This window comes from Sorex fumeus, unplaced genomic scaffold, assembly GCF_029834395.1.
Source record: "Sorex fumeus unplaced genomic scaffold, SorFum_2.1 ptg000010l, whole genome shotgun sequence".
Classification (NCBI taxonomy): domain Eukaryota; kingdom Metazoa; phylum Chordata; class Mammalia; order Eulipotyphla; family Soricidae; genus Sorex; species Sorex fumeus.
In genome coordinates, this window is record NW_026606067.1 from 822,136 (window position 1) to 847,688 (window position 25,553).

Consider the following 25,553-nt stretch of genomic DNA (forward strand, 5'->3'; position numbering starts at 1 on the left):
CCAGGTTGGCCATGTGAAGGCACGTGCCCTACCTGCTGTACTATCTCTCCAGCCCCTCCCTCAAAGCATTTTGGAAGAGTGAAAGATTGAGGAAGCACCACAATTTGGGCATTCATTCCTACCCCAGTGCTGGGAATCGAACCCTGGGCCTCACACATGCAAAGCAAGCAGTCTACTGCTGAGCTACACCCCTGGTCCCAGTTTGGAACATTGTGAAGGTTTTTTTTTTTCATCTTTGGTACTGAAAAATATTTTGTTAAATTAGCAAAGGCTGCTTTGGGAAAACTGGCTCTTGCAATCAAGATGATTCAAAAGTATTCATCTAATCCAAGTGTTTTCAACCTTCCTACACACCTCTAAACTGACACTGGTCCACGGGCTAGTCAGAAAACAGATCTAACCTGACGAGCTGGTAAGTGAACAGAATTTATACACTTGAATCCAATAATAATATGAAAATGGTTAAAAAGCAAGTGCTAGAGATGTCTGATGTTTCTGGGGTTGTGCATTTTTGTTCTTGGTTTGGGGTCACACCCAGTGATTCTCAGGGGTTACTCCTGGCTCTGCACTCAGGAATTATTCCTGATGGTGTTTGGGGGGACTGCATGAAATGTTGGGGACTGAACCCGGGTTAGCTGCATGCAAGGTTGTACTATAGCTTCAACTCTGGAGTTGTGTGATTTTGATGATGGAAAATTATGTCAAAAAGAAGCTTTCCTGCTAATTATGTGAACTTGGTCCTGCATGTTGCAGTTGCCGGAGAATGCGAGGACAGAGACTTTAAATTCTCTTAAGTACGGGTGTGGTTCCCATCAGAAATGAGAGTTAATCCGAAAGTTGTTCTGCTTTCTCCAGAAAAGAAATCAGTGAGGAATCTATTACTCGGGAGTTGCCCGGCTTTTAGACACAAAGAGATGTCAAGCTATCGTGACCCCTGTGTTCATGAAAGTCAAAATAAGTGATTAAAAATGTTGTTCTCTTATCTAGGGCCAAGAAAGCAAAAGCAGCACTCTGTGAGGGGCCCCTCTCAGGAGAGTCATTTTGATGGGAATATGAGGGGTGTGCGGACACTGAGAGGATGGACATTTCCCTTGAAAAAAATCACATTTAAGAATATAACTTCATGTTTAGAGAATGAAAATGCTTTTAAAATACAAACTAGAAAGAGTAAACAAAGATTCTGGCTGGTGAGGACATGTGTTATCTTCTGCATGTAAGAGATTTTCAGTTGTGTAATCTCTAGGCAAGCATTATATCTTTTTATATTAAAAAGATTGGTAGAGTTCCCATGTATTGAATGAATTACAAAATATTAAAAGTATCAGATGCTATATAAACACACACACATATGGGGAGTTTAAAGGTAAACTATGAGAAGATAGTTTCTAGGTACTGGAGAGGTAGCACAGGGGTCAAGGCACTAGCTGGCATGCAGCTGCCCCCAGTTAGACTCTGGCATCACATACGGTCTCTGTATTGCCAGGAGATCACTGAGTCTAAAGCCCTGAGCACCACCGGGGGTGCCCCCCACCCAAACAAAAACAAAAAACCCAGATAGTTTTTAGTTCACATTATCTACTTACTGAAAATCATCCTAATGCTTTTTTTTTTCTCAAGTTAAAAAAAGCATCTGCGTGAGTTAGTTACAGTTTGCTCCTACTACTTTGGGAGCATTGGATTAGTAATGATGTGCCCAAAATACTTTTCCCATGTGAATGGCCATTATTTTATAATTTCCTTTTGAGGATATTACATGTAAGGAAACATTTAATATTTGGCCCTATGGCAATAGCAAGAAAAAATAATAAGGCTATGTGCTTGCTCAACAAGGCAACTCTTTTTTTTTCTTTTTGGGTCATACCCAGCAATGCACAGGGGTTACTCCTGGCTCTGCACTCAGGAGTTACTCCTGGCGGTGCTCAGGGGACCATATGGGATGCTGGGAATTGAACCTGGGTCAGCCGCACGCAAGGCAAACACCCTACCCACTGTGCTCTCTCTCCAGCCCCAACAAGGCAACTCTTGGTGGTGATGAATGCTGATTCCAGAGGCATTTGGAATTACATATCTTTGATTTTATGTAATCTCTAACAAAACACTGTGTGTGCTCATGTATAAAGTTGGGGGGGGTAGAGAAAAAGAGAGAGAAGGAGAGGGAGAGGGAGAGGAAGACAGGGGAGAGAGAGAGGCTGTTCTGATCTAACCTTCAACTTGCATACATTCATCTTCTGACATCTTTACCCTTAAAGGTCTAAGCAAGCATTTCTACTACAAATAACCGGAAAACTTTGTTACCCACAGGGCTCTTTGGGGTCTGTGGACTCATGCTTTGACTGGGATTTGAGAGTCAACCATGGGAAATTCAGTAGCTTGTCAATTCCCTCCCTTGTCCATAAACACAGCCTTCTTCCTTCCTGCCATTTCATTTGGTGAAATTGTATCCCTCTCACGTCTGACTTTGGACTCTCACAGCTACCCAAGCCCTTAATTGTCCTTTGACGCTAGCAGTCCTTAACCTTCCAAACCATCTGTATGTGCTCCAGTGTTGCGCACAGGACGACAAGTTTGGGAATCAGAGACCCGGTTCTACTTCTTCCAAGCAAAATGGTGCTGAATTGAGTGATTTCTCTTCTGTGCAGATACAACCAGGAACCAGAAGCCATACATTCCCAGCATCACCACCGCCGTGTTAACTGCTAGCAGAGTATCCCCCAAACGAGTTTTCAGAGAGCTCTCTAATTAATCAGGACATGAGCGCAAATGGCTACACTGGATTCTTATGAGATAAATCTCAGTTTTATAGCCTATCCTTCGTGGTGACAGCCTTTAAATTATTCTTGCATTTCCTTCACTTTCTGAGACATTAAAGGCATATGTGCACATGACTGATACATGAAAATGAGCACTCTAGACGTCCAGTCCAAGCTATTCAGATGCTTGAAGTTGGCCACAGTAAGTTGATGCTACTGTGAAACCCACTGTCACTGACCACTAAATTGGGAAGCAGTCTCTTATTAAACCCATCCATTTTTGGGTTTCCTGTAACCCAAATTCTCAAAAATCTCTCCCACTTGTAACCTCCATCGAACAAGCTGGGGGTGTCGATACGGTGAAGAAGGATGGATGGCAGCTGTTAGAATAGGCAAAAAAGAAAATAATGCCTAACTCTACAGAAGAACTGAGGCCAAAGCTAAACAGGAGGCATCAGCACATATGTTGTTGGAAACTGACCAGGTGCCATACTATGGTGAAAGTGGCAAGCAAATGTTAACAAGACGACTCGAGAGAGAGTACAGTGGACAGGGCAAATTGCCTTATATATGGCTGACTTAGGCTCAATTCCTGGCACCTCATATAGTCTCCCAAGCACCACCAGGAGTGACTCCTGAGTGCAGAGTCAGGAGTCAGCCCTGAGCACTGCCAGATGTGCCCCCCAAACTAAAACCAAACAAACCCAAATGTTAACAAGAGAACTCTACACCAAAAGGTACTAGAGTGTGGTGAGAGAAGGGAACAAAGGGGAAGGTGCAATGTTTTATGGACCTCAACTGGGCACCGCCAAAAGTATACTCTAGCATCACTGGGGAAGAGTATTCTGTGGCACTTCAGGAAGGAAAGGCAGCAATCTATGACTTGAGGAAACTACCTGCAACTCAGTGACGGTGACATAAACACTGAAACCTGCCTCATTCCTCATACAAACAGATCTCAGGAAACCAACAGCCTTATAACAAAATACTTTGGTACTCTGATAACTAAACATCTCTGGCTGATAATTGACATCAACAAGCCACAGATGAAAATTAAAGTCCATGGTAAGTTACACGGTGAGAAAACCATTGGAGATGGACAGAAAACAGCCCAAAAGAAATGCAGTAATCTCTTTGGGTTTCTTGCCGATTTTTCTCCTGTAGCTCCCCAAATAAGGAAGCATGGAGCATCCCTGCTTTTTACTTTATATGCCTGGTACAAGCACCAGTTTGTTCCCTAAGAAGGAAGTTAGGTAGTTGTTTTACTACCTAATATGCCCACCGGGCCTTCTCACTGTTTGCGATTGGTAGCAGTTCTTCCTTTTAATCAGCTTCTTACAGAGATCTAAATGGGATACAAATGCCCATATGCAACTCACTTCAGTGGAAACAGTCACTGGAGAAAAAGGGAGTAAGTCTGGAATGAATCTGCTAAGACACTAGAATTACCTCCATACAGATGCTTGTCACGGCCAGGAGTTATTCCTCTGGCTTTTTAAGCACAAAACTTCCTGATAGTGACTGAGGATTCAGACTCCAGGCGTCCATAACTCCTTTGCTCACTTTCCCCCCCTCCCTCACCGACAGGCAACATAGGCAGAAACATATGCTCGCTCACAAACGTGAATACACCAATGGACTTGCACATAACTGAGGTTTAACGTATAGAATTTCACAGCCATTTGGGAGTTTTGCTCTTGAAACATAGTACTGACCCATAAAACACAGGAAAGGGAGCAACTAAATATAGCCACAGAAATGAAGAAAAGCCCCATAAGACAAGGACACTAAAAATCTTGTCAAGCACTTTACTACTGACTGTTGAAAGCTAAAAGACAGAAACTGCAGTCTGACACAGTGAAGTCAGCTCTGACAACTACAGTAAGTATCAGGAACCAAAGAAACTGGCAGAGAGGCTAACTGGATCTTTACTGACAAGTTTTCTTTGACTCTGAAATGATACTTTGCTCTAAGCGCAATTCCCCCAAGACTTCAGACAGATGCATACATACATCTCTCTCCATCCCCCACCCGCACACATGCACACTATCTCCCGTGTACACAATTATGAAAGCATGCAAATAAAAAGAAACACTGCTTACTCGGAACGTCTTGGCAGTCGGGGAGGGAGATGCAGGGGGAGAGTCAGACTGAGACTTCCTACTCCGGGTGAATTCTTTACTTCGGGTATATAAAGAGGACATGGTTCCTCAGGAGGTATGGAGCCCGACACGGAACCAGTGGATTCTTCACAGAAAGCTGGGAAGTTGCCCCAGTAGGTCACCCACACAGATCTGTTTGCATTGAGGCAAGCCGACTCTGGCTAGAACTGAATCAAGGAGAAAAGCCACCCTGGAAATTACAGTCTCGAGCTGAGAACCAGTCCTGGGTTAAGCGGAGCCTGAGAGGCGTGGCCCTATCAATAGTTTCAGCGGAGCTTTGACCACAAGTGCTCAGAACTGGCAGCTCACCGTGGCCGGGACTGTGCTGAGTCACACCTTTTCTGCCTAGAAAATGCTCCCCAGAGGACGCTTCAAATTGCGATGTGCCCCCAATGAAAACTTGAGTCTAGGTCCCGATGACACCAGATAAAATCCCAGAGGAACCGACGACTTTGGATCCAGCTGCAGCTGAGCAGGGAACACCCTGGTCCCTCTAGCCACAGGGAAGAAAGATAAATTCTCTGGAAATCATGCTGTCTTCCCTGCGTTGCCTCCCCTGGGCTTGACGGGTATGGAATTCTGGCTAAACAACTTAAAAAAAAATCAAAACAAAAAATACATAAATAAGGAACCTAAAGATTCAGAGAAGGAAGCAGTCCGAGGAAGTTTGCCCAAGTTCTCCCAGACGAATCTGCTTTTACATATAAACACTCGCAGTCAGATTCAAATTGTTCCCCTCCCCTCTTCTATTTTCTGACATTCCAAATCCCTATTCGCTCAGCAAGGAATGCTGGACAGGAGCCAAGGGCAAAGACTCACTTTCAACTCAGAATTCTAGTTGCCACTTGTAGGAGGAAAAGCAAGTCTGCCAGCTTCTAGGAATAAAGGGAGGCTGGTCAGGGGTGTGCAGTGAGGCAAACCCACCCACCTTTCCACGTCCACTGCCTCGGAGGAGGCGACAGTCCCAAGGGCTGACGTCTCAACATCGGGAAAAGGAGATTTTCCCACTTCTAGAACTTCTAAGTAACAAATCCCGGACACACGCATCCATCAGGGCCCCCTCAGCACCGCTCTGTTCAATGTTCGTGACATGTCATTCCTGCTGCACCTGAAGATGAGCAAATCACAATTTCGGCCCCCTGCAAAGGGAGCCCTCTGTAGATTAGAGAGTTGAATCCTGCTGACTCTCTAAGCAGGAAGCTTACCCGAGTCTAGAAAGCGAGAGACGATCAAACGGGGAAATGGGAGTCTTGGTACTGGTCAAAAGGACACACAAAATTACTATGAAGAGATGAATGCACACATGTTTGTTGCAACACTATTATAAGTAGTCAAGATCTGAAAACAACCCAAGTGCTCAGTAACAGATGAGCAGATAAAGGAGTTATGGGATATATGCCTACTGCAATACTACCAAGCTCTAGGGAAAGAAGAAATCTTGCCTTCTACTACAATGTGGACAGAGCTAGAGGGTGTTACGTGAAGTGAAATAAGCCAGAGGGGGGACAGATGCAGGGTGATGTCTCTCAAATGTGGCATGAAGAGAGCAAGTAAGTGGACAATGGCAAATGAAAACAAGCCCTTGAACTCTGACAACAGAACTAAGGTGACAAAGGCGGGTGGGCCGGTGGAGAGGAATGGGAGGGACCGGTAGACTGGAAGCGACAGAAGGACACTGGTGACAGTCTCCGGCACTGTGGTGGTGTTGGAGGTGCAGTGACTTTGTAGACCAAAACCATGAAAACTGTGCGATCTCAATGAACAAAAAAGTGTTAAAAACTGAAAAAAGATATGTGCCATGTATCTCTATACTTCCCAGCTCCGTCTAGTGAGAGAGGCTTGGAAGAGCAGAAGAATTGAGCTTACAGAGCCGAATCTTTATTTCTAAATGCCATTCGCCAATAAGATAGGGGCCACAGTGAGAGAAAATTTACACAAAACAAAAGGACACTCTGGGGCCAGAGCCAAAATCTTTATTTCTAAATGCCACTCTCCAATAAAATGATCAGGGGTCACAGTGACAAAAAGTTTACACAAAACGAAAAGACACTCTAAGGACCAGAGCAATAGCACAGTAGGTAATGCTCATGACCAACCAAGGTTTCGTCCCCGGCTCCCCCTCCAGTCCCCTGAGCCAGGAGTGATCCCTGAGCACAGAGCCAGGATTAACCCCGAGCATCACCGGATGTGCCCCCCCTCAAAGGACACCCTGTCGAATGGGAAAAGATACTTACAAGTAATAAAACTGATAGGTTTAGTATCCAAGGTACATAAAGAACCCATATAGCTTTAACAACAACAACAACAACAACAACAACCAACAAGAAAATTGAAGAATGGGCAGACGTTTGAATAAAAGTTTCTCCAAAGAAGACATACAGAGGCTAACAGTTCTATGAAACAATTAGTTATCACTTATAATTAGGGAAATGCACATTCAGATCACTCTTTGAGACTGACTCACATTAAAAGCACGATAACAGTTAAGTGTTGGAGAGGGTAAGGAGGAAGAGTAACTTTCATGCACTGTTGATGGGAAAGTAAATTGGTGCGACTATCTTATAAGATGCTCTGGAGATAAAGGGAGATCGAGACGATAAAGGAAGGGGCTGGAGCAATAGTGCCGCAGGGAGAGCGCTTGTCTTGCATGCGGCTGACCTGGGTTTGATCCCCAGCATTTCATTTGGTCCCTGAGCACTGCAGTAATTCCTGAGGGCAGAGTCAAGGGTAATCCCTGAGCTTCACTGGCTATGGCACAACCCCCACATCCTCAAATAAAGAGTAAACTTTTTTCTTTAAAAAAAAAGGAAGAAAAGAAGAAGAACGCGAAAGAGAGAGCTACAATATAATCTCACAATTCCACTTTTGGTGTCTGATCAGAGACTATGAGTACACTACTAAGAAAGTCTATATCTACCCCAATGTTTACTGAAGCATTACTTATAACAGCTAAATTACGGAAGCAAATAAGTGGCCTCAAACCGATGACTGGGTTGCTCCTGGCGGGGTGTGGGGGACCTTATGCCAGGGGCTGAATTGAGGTCAGCTATATGCAAGACAAAAGCACCCTAACCCCTGCACTGTCTCTCCAGCCCTAATCAAAGACATCTACTGATGCCTATACAGATGTTCTGGAATGAAATAGGCATGGCACCACACAAGGAAGCTCCTACCCTCAACTTCTTCTTTGAAATGATTCATTCTGGAATAGAGTTGGCATTTGTTCCATATGTAAGGAAACTCAGAACAAAAAAGAAGCCAAGTAATTCTTTCCATTTAACAAAGGGATTTTTTTTTAACATGTGCTCTTTATGAAAAAGCAATAAAAGCTGAAAATCTGACCAACCAAATGGATCCATTAAAAGGCTTTTGCACACTCCGGTAGGTTGCTGGTATACAGTTCTATCTTGAGGTATAAGGCAGTACTAGAAGAGTAAAGTATGCCTATTAGGGAGCTTACTAATTTTGTCTTTGTTTTGGTATCCCCACTGGGGGTACTCAGGGATACCTGTGCCAGGGATTAAACCTGGGGCTCTTGCATGCAAAGCATGACTCCCGCCCACTGAGGCATCTTCTCATCCCCCACTGAAGCTCACTTATTTTTACAGTATCCAAAAAATGCTTCCAGTCTCACTCTCATCTACTTAAATAATCATGCCCCCAAATTATGAAAGGGAAAATCTCAGGAATTCATAAAGGTAAGGAATGCTAAGGATTCTTTACAAACAAATCATGCTTTAAACCTGTCCCCCAGATACGGTTCATGGCTTAACATTATGCAATTAAATTTAGCAACAGATTTTTTAAAAAGGCAAAGCAGAAGTGGAAGCGATCTCCTTTTTATTTTCTTTATTATTATTTTTTTTCAAATTTTATTGAATCACTGTGAGAAAGTTACAAGCTTTCATGTTTGGGTTACAATCACACAATGATCAAACACCCATCCCTCCACCAGTGCACATTCCCCACCACCAATCTCCCCAGTATCCCCCCCTTTCCCACCCTCCCCCTGCCTCGATGGTAGACAATATTCCCCATATTTTCTCTCTACTTTTGTGCATTATGTTTTGCAATACAGATACTGAGAGGTCATCATGTTTGGTTCATTGTCTACTTTTGGCACAAATCTACCACCCCGACTGGCGATCTCCTTTTTATATGATTAGACCACACTCAAATTAGGAGGGGAAACTCAGAACTGGACAGAGGTTATCAAGGATGAAGTAAGAATAAGGATGGGTAGGCTGGTTCTCATTAAGTGGTCGGGACCAAGGCTACTGAATGCCCACATATGCTCTATGAGAGCAATAATAACTATTCAATCAAAACATTCATATTGCTTCGATGAGAAAAAAAATACTTGAACTGATCAGAAGCATTAGTAGGACAAATCTTTTTTATTAGCTTAAAAGTAGGCCAAACAGCTCTCTGTAGGTTATGTGGGACATGCAGCTTTAAAAAGCATGGCTTGTCTGAAATGTTTTCTGAAAATTCATATATTAAGAATTAAGGTGGATTTAGGGAAATAGTTCCATTGGTATACACATATTCCAGGTATATTTGGGGAAGCAGTTCCACTGGGATACATATATTCCAGTACACCTTATTATTTTTATTTCCATTTTTATTTTTGCTTTTTGGGTCACACCCAGGCATGCACAGGGGTTACTCCTGGCTCTGCACTCAAGAATTACTCCTGGAGGTGCTCAGGGGACCACGTGGGATGCTGGGAAGCAAACCTGGATCAGCCACTTGTAAGGCAAACACTCTACCCGCTGTGCTATCACTCCAGCCCCTCCAGTATACTTTAAAATATGCTGTTTAGAAAGCAAAAATAGGAGCTCTGGGGAGTCTACCTTTACCACTCCCCACCAAAGCAAAAATAAATAAGATTACGTAAAAGTAAATTCTGCACAGCAAAAGAAGTAACAATAACAACAACAAAAACTAGCACTGTAGCACTGTCCTCCCACTGTCCGATTTGCTGAAGCCGGCACCAGTAACATCTCCATTTTAAGACTTGTTACTGTTTTTGGCATATCAAATCTGCCAAGGGGAGCCTACCAGGCTCTACCGTGTGGGTGGGATACTCCTGGTAGCTTGCTGGGCTCTCTGAGAGGGACAGAGGAATCGAACTTGGGTTGGCTGTGTGCACGGCAAACGCCCTACCCACTGTGCTATCGCTCCAGCCCAACAACAAAACTACATGTTGAAATTCAGATGAAATAATAACTGCCCCCACTCCTAAGAGACACTCTAGGAAGCAAGGTGGGAGCCCTTTCTTTTCCCAACTTTTAAAACTATCCTATAAAGTCGTAGTAATCAAGACAGTGTGGCACTGGAAACAGGACAGATTCTCAGACCAATAAAATAGAACTGAGACTCCACAGACAGATATGCAGGTAAACGAACAGTTAACCTTTGACAAAGGATCTAGAAGTATAAAGTGGAGCAAGGAGAGCCCTGGCAACAAATGGTGGTGGGAATACTGGTCAGCCATATGTGGAAATATGAACTAAGACTGCTGTCTGACATCATGAGCAAAAGTCAACTCAAAATGGACTAAAGAGCTCAGTGTCACACCTGAATCCATAAGTTATATTGAGGAAAACACAGGCAGAACCCTGCATGATACTGAATCTGGGGGCATCTTCAATGACTCAATGACATTAGCCAGGCAAATGAAAACAAAGATAAATAAGTTTACACCAAATTAAGAAGATTCTGCACCACCAAAGAAACTATGCCCACAAGGACACACAAAAAAATCTCAGACCTGAGCAATTTGCTGCAGAGATGGCCCTGGACTTTGCAACAGGTCACTTCCGCTGGGCTGCTCCCGACGGGGGCAGGTGCTGTCCCTCTGCCTGCCCTCTAGGAGCCCCAGCAGACGCCATTTTCTAGAAGTCAGTGACAAGCTTCAGGTACAAATGTTGTGGTGGCAAATGCCAGGCCTCACAGGATAGGGGAGGAGTGGGCCCATCCCCCGGCCCTGATGGGACTCTGAGATGACGCCACATCCGGCCACTGTCTATTTAAGCTCCCACATGGCCATGATCCAGAGACACACAAACGAATCTTGGACCCGAGCAACTTGCTGCAGCTATCTCTTCAGACCCTTTAATTATTAAAATTTTAGAAACCCTAGAGCATGTGGCTGCTCCTGTGGCTGCACGACATTACATTGTATCCATAACAAGCAATACAAAGCACATTGTCTAGCATTGCCTTTTCGGCAGGTATGAATGGTGGTGGGACTGGTCTCAAAATATCAAAGGTAACTAAAGTAGAGAAAGAGAATATAGTGCAAATTGTCTGCCACACACACAGGGGCAGGTGTGGAATGGGTGGGGGGGGGATACTGAGTATTTTGGTGGTGGAAAACGTGCACTGGTGAAGGGATGGGTGTTTGATGACTGTATGATCGAAGCTCAAACATGAAAGTTTTGTTACTGTACCTCACGGTGAATCAATAAAAAAACAATATTTTTAACTTAAAAAAAAAGAAACAATGCTCATAATAAAAAGACTGGGGGGGGGGCGTTAAGTGGAAAGATATTGCAGTGGGTAAGATGAAAGAAAAGTTTCTGCATGATCTCAACCGGGGGTAGGAAAAAACAAAGCAAGGGAATACACAAAGTCAAATGACAATTAACCCTCACTACTGCAGAGCTGAGGTGGCCAAGGGGGAGATGAGAGAAAGCTGAGACGTGGCAGAGGAGTGCAATGGACAGCGGTGAGGGGACACGTATGGGTGATGAACAGGAGGTAGGAACACACGTTTTGAAGAGGTATAAAATTGTATCCCAAAAAGACAAGTCTTGTAAACCAATGTTAAATCAATGAAAAAAAAAATAAAGTCAAGGAAAAATATATCACTATTCATAAATCCCAACAAAGTTGTTTTATGTGATGTTGGTTTATTTTTATTTTTACTTTCCTTTTTTTTTTTTTTTGGCAGTGCTGGGAATCGAACCCAGACTTCACACATGCAAAGCAAGTGCTCTTACAGCTGAGTCACATCCATGATCCCACAAGGAAGTTGTTTTAAAGTCAAAGAGAGGGCTATGATGTGGCTCAGGGGGAAAGTGTTTGTTTTGCAAACACTGGTACCACAAAATAAAAACAAAAAATAAAAGAAAGGAAAAAGATGCCAAATAGTCACATTTTTATAATGCCAGGAAATAGTTATATACTAATGTAACTTTAAAAATAAATCTGTTAGCCTTGTTCTCTCAAACCCATATTCTCCCTAGCCTCTGTTCTCTCTTGAACACATATTTTATCTCTCTTCCCTGGTTCCTTTCTAAGTAAATTTTGTTCAACAGAAACTTCTTGCTTCATTAATAAACAAATCTGTTACGACATTTAGATATTTATGATATGTAAGTTGTACTTATAATATGGCTATCAGGAAAAACATCCTACCACCTGGTAGTAACAGATGTAAAATTTAGGCTCAAGTAATTAGAACACTGGATTTTTTTAAAGATGAAATCTTATTATTGATTTAAAAAAGGCCTTTGATTCTGTTGAGACGGAAGCGGTCATTGAAGCCCTAGCCAATCAGGGCATTCAAGCCCAATACATCAGGATCCTCCGTGAGCTGTACTGCGGATTCACTACCAGGATCTCACCATTCTACAAAGAAGTGATTGTTGATGTCAAGAGAGGGGTGCGGCAGGGTGATACCATTTCACCAAAACTCTTCAGTGCCACCCTCGAGAACATCATGCGACGACTGGAATGGGAAGGAATTGGAGTGAAGATAGATGGTCGGCAACTACACCACCTCCACTTTGCTGATGACATTGTTTTAATAACACCAAACATCAGCCAAGTGGCACAAATGCTGGCCGACTTTGACCGTGAGTGTGGAAAGGTAGGACTACAGCTGAATCTTACGAAGACAATGTTTATGAGAAACAGCCTTGTTCCTGATGCCCCATTTGCTCTCAATGGAACGACCATCTCCGAATGCAACAGCTATGTGTACCTAGGTCGAGAGGTCAACATGACAAATGATCTGGCACCCGAGCTGCACAGGAGGAAGAGAGTGGCTTGGAACGCCTTCAAGAACGTTGAAGAAATAGCTAAGAGGACGAAGAACCTCCGGCTCCGGGCACATCTCTTTGATTCCACTGTTCTTCCTGCATTAACATATGCCTCAGAGACCTGGGCCCTACGCAAACAAGATGAGAACGCTATTCAGGTCTCCCAAAGAAGAATAGAAAGAGCTATGCTTGGAATATCACGTTTCACTCAAATGAGAGAAAGAATCCGGAGTTCTGACATCCGTCGACGATCAAGGATCAGGGACGCTGTCTCATTTGCCAAGGTGTCGAAAATCAGATGGGCTGGTCATGTAATGAGATTTAAAGACAACCGTTGGACTAGAGCTGTTACCGACTGGATTCCACGGGATGTCAAAAGACCGCGTGGCCGCCCACCTACCAGATGGTCAGACTTCTTCGTCAAGATCATGAACGATCGGTTTGAGGCCCTTCATGTTCCCAGAGCGAAGAGATGCCATTGGGCTACACTAGCACGTGACAGGGACAAATGGAGACGTTACTGGCGCCCGCTCGAGCAAATCGACGACTAACGGGAAGTTAAGTGATTAAGTGATTAAGTGAAATCTTATACCAAAATAAATCATAAACCCAAAGGCTCAGAAATTCTGCGATAAGTTCAAGGATCTGCCTTCACCCTTATGAGGGACCTAAAGTGGTGGGGTGATCAGGATTGCCTGAGTCATGTGAGTCACTTGCGTGGAGGTTCACGATCTCATGCTACCTCTGGGCACTTCTGGGGCCACAGAGCATCTTCTGGGCTCTTTCTCGCTGGGGGTCCCTAACAGGATGGCACCAGAGTGTGCATTCATGGGTTGGCGCTTGCTGGCCAAGAGCTTCAAGCCCAAGTTCTCGTTTGGGTCCTGACCACAAGTTTTTCAGCTTCAATTTGATTTAGTTTTTAAATTTTTAGTAATTTTCTTTAAAGCCTATAATTTAGATAAGTGCTTTATTAGGTGGTGGGAAAGAAGGGGCACACAATCATTTCCCATCATTAGTAACTGCTGAGTTTGAAGGAAAAACTCTCACTGAGAAAAGCAATCAATGTGTGAATATAGAGTTCACAGATACATTTACGTTCTTCAACTAGTCTTCAAAATTGTCAATTTACCAGAAATAAAGTCTGCTTCATTCGTTGGTTTTACTAAGAACGCTCCCTCCTGAGCATTAAACATGAAGCTAGAAACTCAGCAACGAATCATGTGATAGTGCTGATAATGGCAGAGTATACAAAAGAACATTCTACTGCATGCTACACTGGCTTGAATCCTTTCAGTTTTGTAGCGACTGATGCACTGATATAGTGTGTTTGTGCGTGTGCCTGATGCATACCTGCTACCCATCCATGGTCTGTTTGCCACCACATCGTCGTTAAAACAATTTAAGATCAACGAATATGAAAGAAACCAGTGTACTACCAGGTTTTGTTTCCAATCTCTCACTTCATTTCTTTCATGCTCAATTTTTCTTTTTTTCCTCCCGGTTCCACCTTAGGAAGGTTCCTTCACTATCCAACTTAGGAAAAGTTCTCTGCCTTTCTCATTTTTCCTGGACATCAATATACCTTCCTCACTAGGATCCTGTGGGCGAAGTTCACACTTGATTCTTTAAAACCAAAACAACACAGCTACAACTTTGAATGAAACAAAAGGTTTCTCCCTGGAGATGTGTGTGTATGTGTGTACGCTATAAGATTAATATAATAAGATTATATAAAGCCATTCAAAGAGAAAAACCTGATGAGGCTCAGGGATCTTGCCTTATATGTGTGAGTGCTGGGCTTTCTCCCTGGAACTACAAGAATATAAATACAACAAAAGGTTGAAAAAAATAAAACATTCCAGGGGCCAGGCAGATACTATAGCAGGTAGGGCATGCAGCTGACCAGGGTTCAATCCTTGGCATCATATATGGTCTCCCAAACCCCACCAGGAGTAATTGCTGAGTGCAGGGCCAGGAGTAACCCCTGAGCATCGCCAGTGTGACCCCAAAACTGAACAAAATACCCATCCATGTCCAGGGGAGAGTGCTGATGTTTGTTGTTTGTGCAGAATCTCCGCCCCCATCCCCACCCCATCATAGGTAAAGCAGTCTGTAAAATAAACACATTTCAGCTCCTGTATCATAATATAATTCAGAAAGAGAGCCCATTACCCATGAGGGAGGGGAGGATAACACAATCCCCAGGGCACACAACTTAATAGTCCTGTCAACTCTGCCATCCCTACAATGCAATGGCAATGTAATTCCACAAGAACACAATTATACTGAGGCAAACACTTGCCGAGTAAGAGCTACAGGTACATTTATCTAAGAAACACAGAAACACAACCTGAGAGGTTCATAAGGTACAGCAATATTTGAGGCAAACAGGTTCACTATGGGAATCCAATTAATTAGCTTCCTGGAGTCTGCTGTTTATCATACAATATAGAACCCCACCCCCCCTTGGCTTTTTTGATGACTGAGTGGGATACATAAAACCACATGTTGTGTTCTGTGAGCTTAAAGGCACATAAAAACCAGCATCTGGCTGAAATGCAAGCCAGGATGGCATGCGGCAGACCCTGGTTCAATTCCAGTGCACACGGGGTTCCCCTAAGCACTGCCATGAGTAAGCCCTGAACACTGCCAGGTGCACCTATCCATCCACTTCCCACACCCTCCCAGATATATCTGCGAGGCGCATGCACTGTTCTAAGCAGTTTGATGCTGTGTGTAACGTTACTTACAGGGGTTAATCAATTTGGGGTGTGGGTATGTGAAAAAAATGTGTTACTGGAATTAAGAGCACAGCGTGAATCTCTGTAATGGGTTTGTGGTTGACCACCCTTGGGGTGGTAATGCTCACTTTGGGGAACATTGCTGTACATGTCTAGCTAGCACACATTAGAACAAACCGAAACATACCCTGCCTTTCCATGCCATGGACTACTGGTGAACAGTTATCTTATAGGGAGACACATGCCATTTATGTGGTCTCTTGGTCCTAATAAGTCTGAATGAGAGTATACAAAATCTTTCAAAGGATAAAGGTAAAAAGGTAAAGGCCCTCCCGTTGATCATCGATTTGCTCGAGCGGGCCCAGTAACATCTCCATTGGAGACTTTGTTGTTACTGTGTTTGGCATATTGAATACCTCACGGGTAGTTTGCCAGGCTCTGCCGTGCGGGCGAGATACTCTCGGTAGCTTGCCGGGCTCTCCGAGAGGGGCGGAGGAATAGAACTCGGGTCGGCCATGTTGGCTGCCTGCACGGCAAACGCCCTACCGCTGTGCTATCGCTCCAGCCCCGGGACTGCTACTATTCTTATGTGTGCACATATATGTGTGTGTTTTATGGATTGTCACTGAATTATATCTATAGTTCCAGACTTATATCATTAAAATAAAAAAAAATTCCACTGAAAACTCCACTGAAGTACAACGGTAAGCAACAACTGTTTCTCAAATAAAATCCTCAGTTTTGAAATTTATATATATATATATATATATATATATATATATAAAAAAGGCTTTAACTCAATGTCTCTTTTGCAAACCACAGCACTCAAAAGGAGAGAGATAACAAAAGGGAATGCCCTGCCATAGAGGTAGGGTGGGATGGGGGGATGGGGGTGGGAGGGATACTGGGACTGGTGGTGGTGGAGAATGGGCACTGGTGGAGGGATGGGTACTCGATCATTGTATAACTGAAACCCAAGCACAAAAATTTGTAAGTCTACAACTGTACCTCATGGTATTTTACTAATAAAAATTTAAGGAAAAAAAAGGCTTTAGAGGATCCTTAACTTTGGTGAATCTGATTATGATTACACCAATAATTTATAAATATGAAACTACCACAAACCAGATATTGATTAAAAATAGTGAAAAGAACTACCATTTGTAAAACACAGAATGTTAAGTAATAAAAATGTTTAAAAAAAAAACAAACTAAATTAATGCAAGGAGAGGCTTATCATAAATATAGGTGGTGCAAGCAAGCCCAGTGCATAGGATATGACAACACTTTATCAACATAACAAAATCAGTTTAGTCAACCTATAACAAAAGTGAGGTTGAACCTGCTAGTGAATTTTAATTCATTTGAGACAGAACTGAACTCACCAGTCAATTCTTTATAAAAAGCTCAGGTTTCACATGGAACATCTGTCTTCATTTACCACCCTCCATATTATTTAACTGATGTATAACCAATCAATACTTAACATTCGTTTCAAGGGTTTAACGGTATTTGCGCATATTGCAAAATAGTCACAAACCTAGTTAACATGGTGAAAAATCGAAAGATTTCTAAATGAATGATTTCCTCTGCTTAAATTTCCAATCTGCTAACTTTCTCTTAAGTTGACTATACCACACAGTCTAACTGTTCTTTCACTTTAATATTCTGGTTGCACACTTAGCTAGAATCTGGAAACAACCCAAGCGCCTGAGAACAGATGAGTGGACAAAGAAACTATGGTACATCTACACAATGAAACATTATGCAGTCACTAGAAAAAATGAAGCCATGAAATTTGCATATATATGGATATACATAGAGTATCATGCTGAGAGAAATAAGTCAGAGGGAGAAAGACAGATACAGTATGATCTCACCCATTTGCAGGACATAAAAAGAAAAAAAAAACCCCACTGTATGAGAATAATACCCAAAGACAGTAGAAATGAGTGCCAGAAGGACCAGTTCAGAGTGGGGGAGGGTTGTGGTTAGGACAAAAAAGGAACCACCATAACAATAGTTGGAAGTGATCACATGGACAAGAACTGGGTGCTGAAAGAAGTAAAATAATATACATGATAATCTTTCAGCACCTGTACTGCAAAACATAATGGAGGGGGTAGGAAGGAGGGGGAGGGAGGGAGGGAGAGAGAGAGAAAAAGAGAGTGGGAGAGAGAGAGATAGAGACAGAGAGACAGAGAATGATGTCTGCCACTGAGCAGGTTGAGGTTGTGGCGGGGGAGGGAAACTGGGGACTGGTGAAGGGATGAGTGTTGGGGCACTGAATGACTGAAACCTGATGAGTTATTCCTGGATCCAGGAACTAGACATGGTACCAGGATCCAACTGAAGTTGGCTGCATGCAAGGCAAGTGCTTTAACCCCTGTACTATCTCTCCAGCTCCGATACTGTACTATCTTCTATTTTCAGTTTTATATATTTCACTTTTCCTGCTTCTGAGAGATGTCATTCAGCCCTTTCTGTTCCTGTTTCATTACCTGGTATTCTTGTTTTATGCAATTAAACTTCTGGTGAGATTTTCAATTTGCTTTTGAACCCTCTTTTCGTTGCTTTTCTATCTTTCTTTGAAAAAACAAATTCTATCATTTGTTGGGTCTCCCTCAGTGCTTTTCGGGGTCTTCCATGTTACAGATCCCTAGAAATGTTGTAAGAACTCAGTTTCTATAATTATTCTAATATGAAAGCACCCATCTCTACAAGGCATTTTCAAGTGACCTCACCAGAGGCACTGTTCTTCAACTATATCTTAAGTGGATTGCATGGAATCTCTCCCCACCTTTGTAGACCTGTTCTAGATTGTTAGCCCAAAGTCATCTGGATCTGGATTTTATCTTGTCTGGGTCTTTGTGCCTGTCTCTTTACTCATGTCTGTCCTTTTTTCCCTTGTCTATAGCAAGCTAATTTCTGGGATGAAGCTGAATTAACCCAACCCCCTTTTGCAGAGTATAATGACTGCCTGGTTTATGGGTCCATGTTCTGAGTAGACTGAATTCTTGCTAAACAAATTAAAAAAAAGCTGATCTTTATTGCCTATATCAATTTATAGTTTCCCAATCACAGTAGCTTCTCTCTCCATTATTGACTCAAACCAAGACTTAGTATGATTATCATTTGTGATTTCTTAAATCCGGAGTGAGAGAGACAGGATTCAGCATCCTCACTCCTCCCTAATCTGGAAATCCTAGATGGGCTTTTCCTTTAAAATAGCAGTTCTCATCGAATGTAGACTATAGATCAAACACAATGACCACTCAATGCCTCTATTGTAAACTACAACACCCAAAAGGAGAGAGAAAACAAAAGGGAATGTCCTGCCACAGAGGCAAGGTGGGGTGGGGGAATGGGAGGATATTGTGATGGTGGAGAATGAGGACTGGTGGAGGGATGGGTACTCGATCATTGTATGACTAAAACATAAGCACGAAAGTTTGTAAGTCTGTAACTACCTCATAGTTATTCACTGATAAAAAAATAAATTAAAAAATTTATTTATAAATTTGTAAGTTAAAGGTAAAGGTAAAGGCCCTCCCGTTGATCGTCGATTTGCTCGAGCGGGCCCAGTAACGTCTCCACTGGAGACTTTGTTGTTACTGTGTCTGGCATATCGAATACTCTCGGTAGCTTGCCGGGCTCTCCGAGAGGGGCGGAGGAATCGAAGTTAAATTAAAAAAATAGCAGTTCTCATCTCTGAACCTCATCAGTTTGTCAGCACTAGCAAATATATTCACAAAGCTGTCTGAATTGAAAAAAAACCCACAAATAATACAGGGCTGGGAGAGACAGTACAGTGGATAGTGCCCTTGCCTTGAATGCAGCTGATCAAGCTTCAATCCCAGCATCCCATTAGGCCCCCAGAGCCTTGCCAGGAGTGACTCCTGAGTACAGAGCCAAGAGCAACCCTTGAGCAGCACCAGGTGTGACCCCAAAATTCAAAACCAAAGCAAAACAAAACACCCTAAAATAGATATACTAGAAAATAAAAAAAATGGCAGGAAGATGCCTTTAAGGAGGTAAGAGACTAGGGTGGCAGCAGACTTTGTGAGAAGCCTGTGTGCAACCAGGAGCAGCACGTTTCCCATAAATGGGATCAGACTGAGCAAAGAGGACAGTGGTTCCCATAGGCTAGGCAGTCAGCAGCTCCCACAGAAAGCACCAACCTGCACTCCCGCAACTGGAAGACGGCCATCAAGAGAGGCAAGAATGCTGGTCTGGAAATCCAGGACTGTTCGAGTTCATTCTCTGCCACGAAGCTGCTGTTCAGCTGTGGCTGAGACATGCCCCCACTGCCCTGCCCGCTCTTCTTGGGGGGCTTCCCAAGCACTGCTCAGTGGAGTTGGGGGACACTGCCAGTAATACTGTAAACTGGGCCATATGATTCAGTGCCAGGGCTCAGGAATGGGGCACGGCTCAGACCTACGGGTGCTGGGTGCCTGCTGTGCTAGTTGGGGGCAGCAAGGGAACGCGTGGTACTGAGGATTGAACACATGCAGTTTCTGGGGCCCCACGCCAATCCCCCTGCCTCTCCTCCCTCTTTAAACAGGGGGTTTTTTGTTTGTTTTTGTCCATAAAATAAGAGAATAAGGCTGGAATAGCTTCTACAGTAAATTCCAGAAATAATTTTCTGTGACCTCAGCACTTTGGTACTTTGTAAGTAGGCCTGAGTCCTCTATTCTCCACTTTGCTGAGTAAATAACTTGCCAGGTGTAGGAAGAAAACCATCTATCCTGAAATGATTTTCCAAGGCAGCCGGAAGTCACAGCTTCTGTTTATCACCTCTCTGCCAACTGATAGCTACTGGAACCTGGTGGCAGCAAGTTACCAACCTGTGTAGGTATAGACGGAGTTTTTCAATTGAGAAAAGCAGAGTCTCCACCTGATGTGGGTGTAGACAGAGTTTTTTAATTGAGAAGAGCAAGCCAAGACCAAAAGAAAAACCCTCCATGTAAGTCACGGAGACAAGAAAGGAAAAGATGTTCCCATAAACATATCTATGGCCGTGATCGTTAATGGAACACCAAAGCCAGGCCCAAACCCAGCAGATTTCTTGTGTACAGAAAATCTAAACGGCACACAACCAAGTTACAGGATGTGAGAAATGGGACCCGCAGACTGTAAAGTCTGTATTAGTCAGACATATCAGGGTGAAATTGTAGGGGAAAGGATGAGGAAGGTAAGAGAAAACTTGGGGTTTCTGCTGAAGAGAAGAAAAACTTGGATTAAGGTGGTCAAGAAAACTCAAGGAAAGAAAAAGCTCAAAGCTTCTCAAGTGCTGACAATGTAATTTATAAGAACAAGTCCATTCCACCTTGTTGCAGCGAAAGCCAGGCTGGTTCTGACTTGGTATGTGTGAGAGCGAACCAGCCATAAATCCCAGGCAGTCTTCAGTTTATACCCTAAAGAAGCCCTTGAACACAGCTCATTGCACCATCCGTGTGACTGCAGCTGGGGCACTGCACATCACCTCTGCTTCGCCGGTGCGGAAACACGAATCCTTCTAGGGACAGGCACCCTGCGATTTCCATCTGCTCCCTGATACTTCTACCACCACAGCAACTGGCTTCCAGTCAGAAGAGAGGAATGAACTTCCTGACAAAATTCCCAGTTGGTTCATGTTCAGGGCACCAAACAGTTTCACTTTCACGCAAGCCTTTGGTTCTCTCTGTTTGTGCTGGTTGCCAAAGCAGTTAAGATTGCACCCCACAAACCCACACAACAGAGTCTCAAAATGGAAAATTTGGAAAGCCATGTAGAACAAGGTCTTGTTTAGTGTCACCACAAAAATATAGCCACTAACAGCATTTCAGTGACTTTTCCCCTCTGGTCTTTTCACTGGGGCTGGTGTACCCTGAGGATCATATTTGCATCATATAGACAGATAACAGCTGATCTAGTTCATTCAGTAGAATTGAACCACAAACATTCATGTAGGATACTGCACTATCTTGTAACTCGTGTTTAAATGGCTGCTTCATACTGTGATCCACTGCAAAGAGACACCCATAAGTGGCCAGTGGTGGGAGAATGGTAAAGTAAACTATGATTCACAGTATCCTATTACATGGATGAATCATAGTTTACTTAACTGTTGCCAGAATACTGGACATTTAGGGTGTTCCCAATGTTTCCATTATTATATAATAGCTAACTAGAGTCATCTGTTTTGTTTAATAGTATCTAACAGTCTCTTCTATTACTAAGAGGTAGCAATACTTGAGCACTCACTGAAAGAATGTTTATACAAGTACATATAATATATACTGTGCACAGGATTTCCCCACCCTTTTGATATTTAGTACAGCTTCCTAAGAATAGGTTTATGTGAGTAGAAATTATGGGTCAATTTGAGGCATTTGATAGTTTGAAAAATTTGCTTTCTAAAAAGCAAGTACTGACTTGCATTCCCAACAGTAAAGGGTTCATTTAATTGAATATTTATCTCAACTGGGTTTTATCTTTCTAAAATTGCTGTCAATTTTGGGTGGTGAGAAGAATCCTACTTCATTATAATTCTGAATTAAAGTCTAAATATCATTGAAGTCATAAATTTTTTCTTACATTTGCTAACTAGTTATTCTGAAACAGTTTTCTACAAATCATGGCTAAAGCAAAGTGAATTCTGGAAACTCATTCTAGGTTGCAGTACAAAAAATTTGTTCTAGGATGTAAATTCTGGAGGAATTTACTGATTTACTGAGTTTCTTTAGGAAAGCTACCTATTCATAGGGCAATTTGTTTTGCAGCAGTGTACTTTTATTACTGGTGAAATTGGTCTTTATTTGGGGGGGCATTGGCTTGTTGGCTTGTGCTACTCTGGCAGTGCTCAGGGATTACTCGTGGCTCTGCACTCATTCCTGGCAGGAATCAGGGGTTCATATGGGGTGTCGAGGATCAAACATGAGTCAGCCATGTGCAAGGCAAGTAGTGCCTTATCCACTGTACTCTCCCGGCCCTAACTGTGAAGCTGGAACTAGAACTCCCAGATATTTATCTTTCACTCAGCTTTGTTTTATTGGTGATTACTTTTCTGTGTGATAATGTAACCACAGAGAGAGAAAGATGGGAGGAAAAGGTTCCCATATTATTTTTCTAAAATTTTTCTTTTGAAGCCTTTCTCGATTAACCTAGAAGTCCTAAGGTTAAGAGCTATTTTCCACAACTTACTCTATAAAAACTTCTTTAGCTAAGGATAATCTCTGGGTGACTTGGCAGAATGTACTTAACCCTACATTAGGCTTTTTCTCTGAAAACGTTCTGTCAACAAATAAACTAAATAGGAAAAAAAAAAGAGGCAGAAACAGAGAAAACAAAGTTTTTCTGGACATCATTACTCATAATAAAAACCTGATTAACAGCTGACAATAATAACTCACTAATTCAACAAACTAATTCATTTTTATCATTGTTAGCATAACATGTAGGAAATACTCCTCTAAAACAGCAGTGCTTGCTTTTCTTTTTCTTTTGATTTTTGGCTCATATTTAGTGGTATTCAGGACTTACTCCTGGCTCTGTACTCAGGGATCATTCTTGGTGGACTCCAAGGACCCTATGGGGTGCCAGGGATTGAACCCGGGTCAGCTGTGCACAAGGCAAGCTCCCTACCCTCTGTACTAACTCTGGCCTGAGGTGTTTCCTTTTCATTTCCTTCAAAAGATCCTTGAAGGAGTAGACAAGAATGTTGGTCTAGCATCTGTTCTAGAGAAGGAGAGAAAGTAGAAATGTGGAAAAACGATAAGGAGAAAGAAATTCAGAGGACAATATGAAATCACACAGGCAACACAAACTGTCAAGTGACATGGTGATTAGATCTGTTTCAATTCCTCAAGCTTTGAAGATTATTTTTAAATAGCAGATGATCTTGGAACTTTGCCCATTAAGCCAATGGCTACTAATCAGATGCTATTAACTCTCAGAAAACTCAACAAAGCCAAACATGTATATAAAGAAAAACTAGTATTGATTCCGTGACCTTGCGCCAATCCTCACTCTGCCAAGTGTCACAGATTAGCAATGTCCCCTTATTGCCAAATCCTCGGAATGCTTGAGAGCTCCCAAACCACGCGTACTCAGACTTACAGTGGGTGCCACTGACACAGAATCTTGGTTGGCAATTTGTCTTTACAGTACTCTCAATAACACTCTTGACTTCCTATGGGGAACTGAGTCCATGTGGCTGGCTGTCTTCTAACTATCCTGACAAGAAGTGGCAGCTGCTGCAGCATCCTTATCACTACCAGCACTACCATTACCACTGTGTCTGATGTTTATTGAACTCTTGCTATGTGCTGACACTGTTCTTCCCTTCATATACCCCTCTTCATAGGTATTCATATCTCATTTAAAGAAATGGCCTGAGTTGGAGTATAGGGTTTCATCTTGCACGTGGCCAAATTTGGCTCCATGATTCAGCACCGCACGGTCCCTACAGTGTGGCCCCCACTCTCCAACCCTCACCCTGAGCTCCATCCCTGATGGAGGATGCGTGGCCCGGCAGGGATCACGTACTTCTTGGTTTCAGTGCCTCTTTTGGTAACAGTACACCGCACTCTGTTGTAGCACCATGGGTCCTAAATAACAGTTGCCAGGACTATCCTTGGCACATGTGGGTGGCATGAGGGATGAAACTTGTGGCCTCACATTTATCAGGCAGGTGATTTTACTACTGAGCCATCACCAGGCTCCAGAGAAGAACAAATGCTTCTGTTCCTAAGGAACTTAACTATATTATGCTTCACTGTCCTCTAATTCTGTCTCATTTCATCTCTGGCTACAGAAATTGGATCAGGGTAGTTTACCTGACACAAGCAAGATCAACCAGAAATATGAACACGAGGACAGACAAAGCAATGCTTCCTCTGTGGCCTTGAGAGAAAAGGCAGAGTGCTGATGACAAAGTATCAGACTGTGTTATTGAGCTATGCTAGGATCAATACACAGAATAATCCAGTGACCTAAGCCTTTTGGCTTGAGCAGTATGAAGTTCAAGTTCTGTGACCCAGAGTCCTTGAAACACCTCATGTCCTCGCTGAAGGAACATTTTTATTTCCTGGTTCTTTTCCTCCTCCATTGACCATATCTGTGCTGATTTCTTTCGTGGGAACCTCATTCCTCTGCCTATCCCTTAGACACTTTTTTTTTCTTTTTGGGTCACACCTAGCAATGTTCAGGGGTTACTCCTGGCTCTGCACTTAGGAATTAATCCTGGTGGTGCTTGGGATATTGGGAATTGAACCCGGGTTGGCCGCGTGCAAGGCAAACACCCTATTCACTGTACTATCACTTCCAGCCCCGCTCAGACACTTTTTGTTCTAAACTGTCTACTCTCATTTTGTTTCATTTTGTGTGACTCTGGCGGTGCTCAGGGGTCACTCCTGGCTCAGTGCTTAGAAGTTGCTCCTGAACCCAGGGGTTCTGCTTGCAAAGCTATGCTCCGGTCCTTTGAACTATTTCCCCAGCACCCCCTCCCCCTTTTTTTTGAAACAGCAGTGGTCCTCCTTATCACATACAAATCTCCTTCCTTGGGGAATACACTCCCTTTGCCTATCCTTACTACTTCAGAGTCATTGTGAAAATGCACTGCATTCATGTGAATGCATCAACACCCCCCTGTCCCCTACCCCCCCCCCCCCCCCCACACACACACATACACAATTCTTGCCCAGGAGGGGAGAAACGAGGGCAACTTGAGAACTAAGTGATCTACAAGTTATTCTTGGGAAAGATACCTTTTCATAGCTTAAACCCATTACCAGCAGGCTGAGAGTCTCTGCATTTCTATTGCTAGCCTCAGAGTCCCCAGACTTCAGAGCCATGTATTGACTC

General features: G+C 43.1%; 1 protein-coding gene across 4 annotated transcripts in view; it reads right to left on the reverse strand.

Moving 5' to 3' along the window:
• PPP1R12B (protein phosphatase 1 regulatory subunit 12B) overlaps nt 1–25,553 on the reverse strand; it is a 250,443-nt gene that overhangs the window by 43,468 nt on the left and 181,422 nt on the right. The window contains exon 1 of one of the 4 annotated variants that reach the window (XM_056110654.1): nt 4,853–5,203. The exons of the other annotated variants lie outside the window; for them this stretch is intronic. Coding sequence (XP_055966629.1) covers nt 4,853–4,954 — 102 coding nt within the window. The 5' untranslated portion in view covers nt 4,955–5,203. Of the gene's footprint in view, nt 1–4,852; nt 5,204–25,553 lie in introns of those variants that run through there. 4 annotated transcript variants of the gene reach the window in all.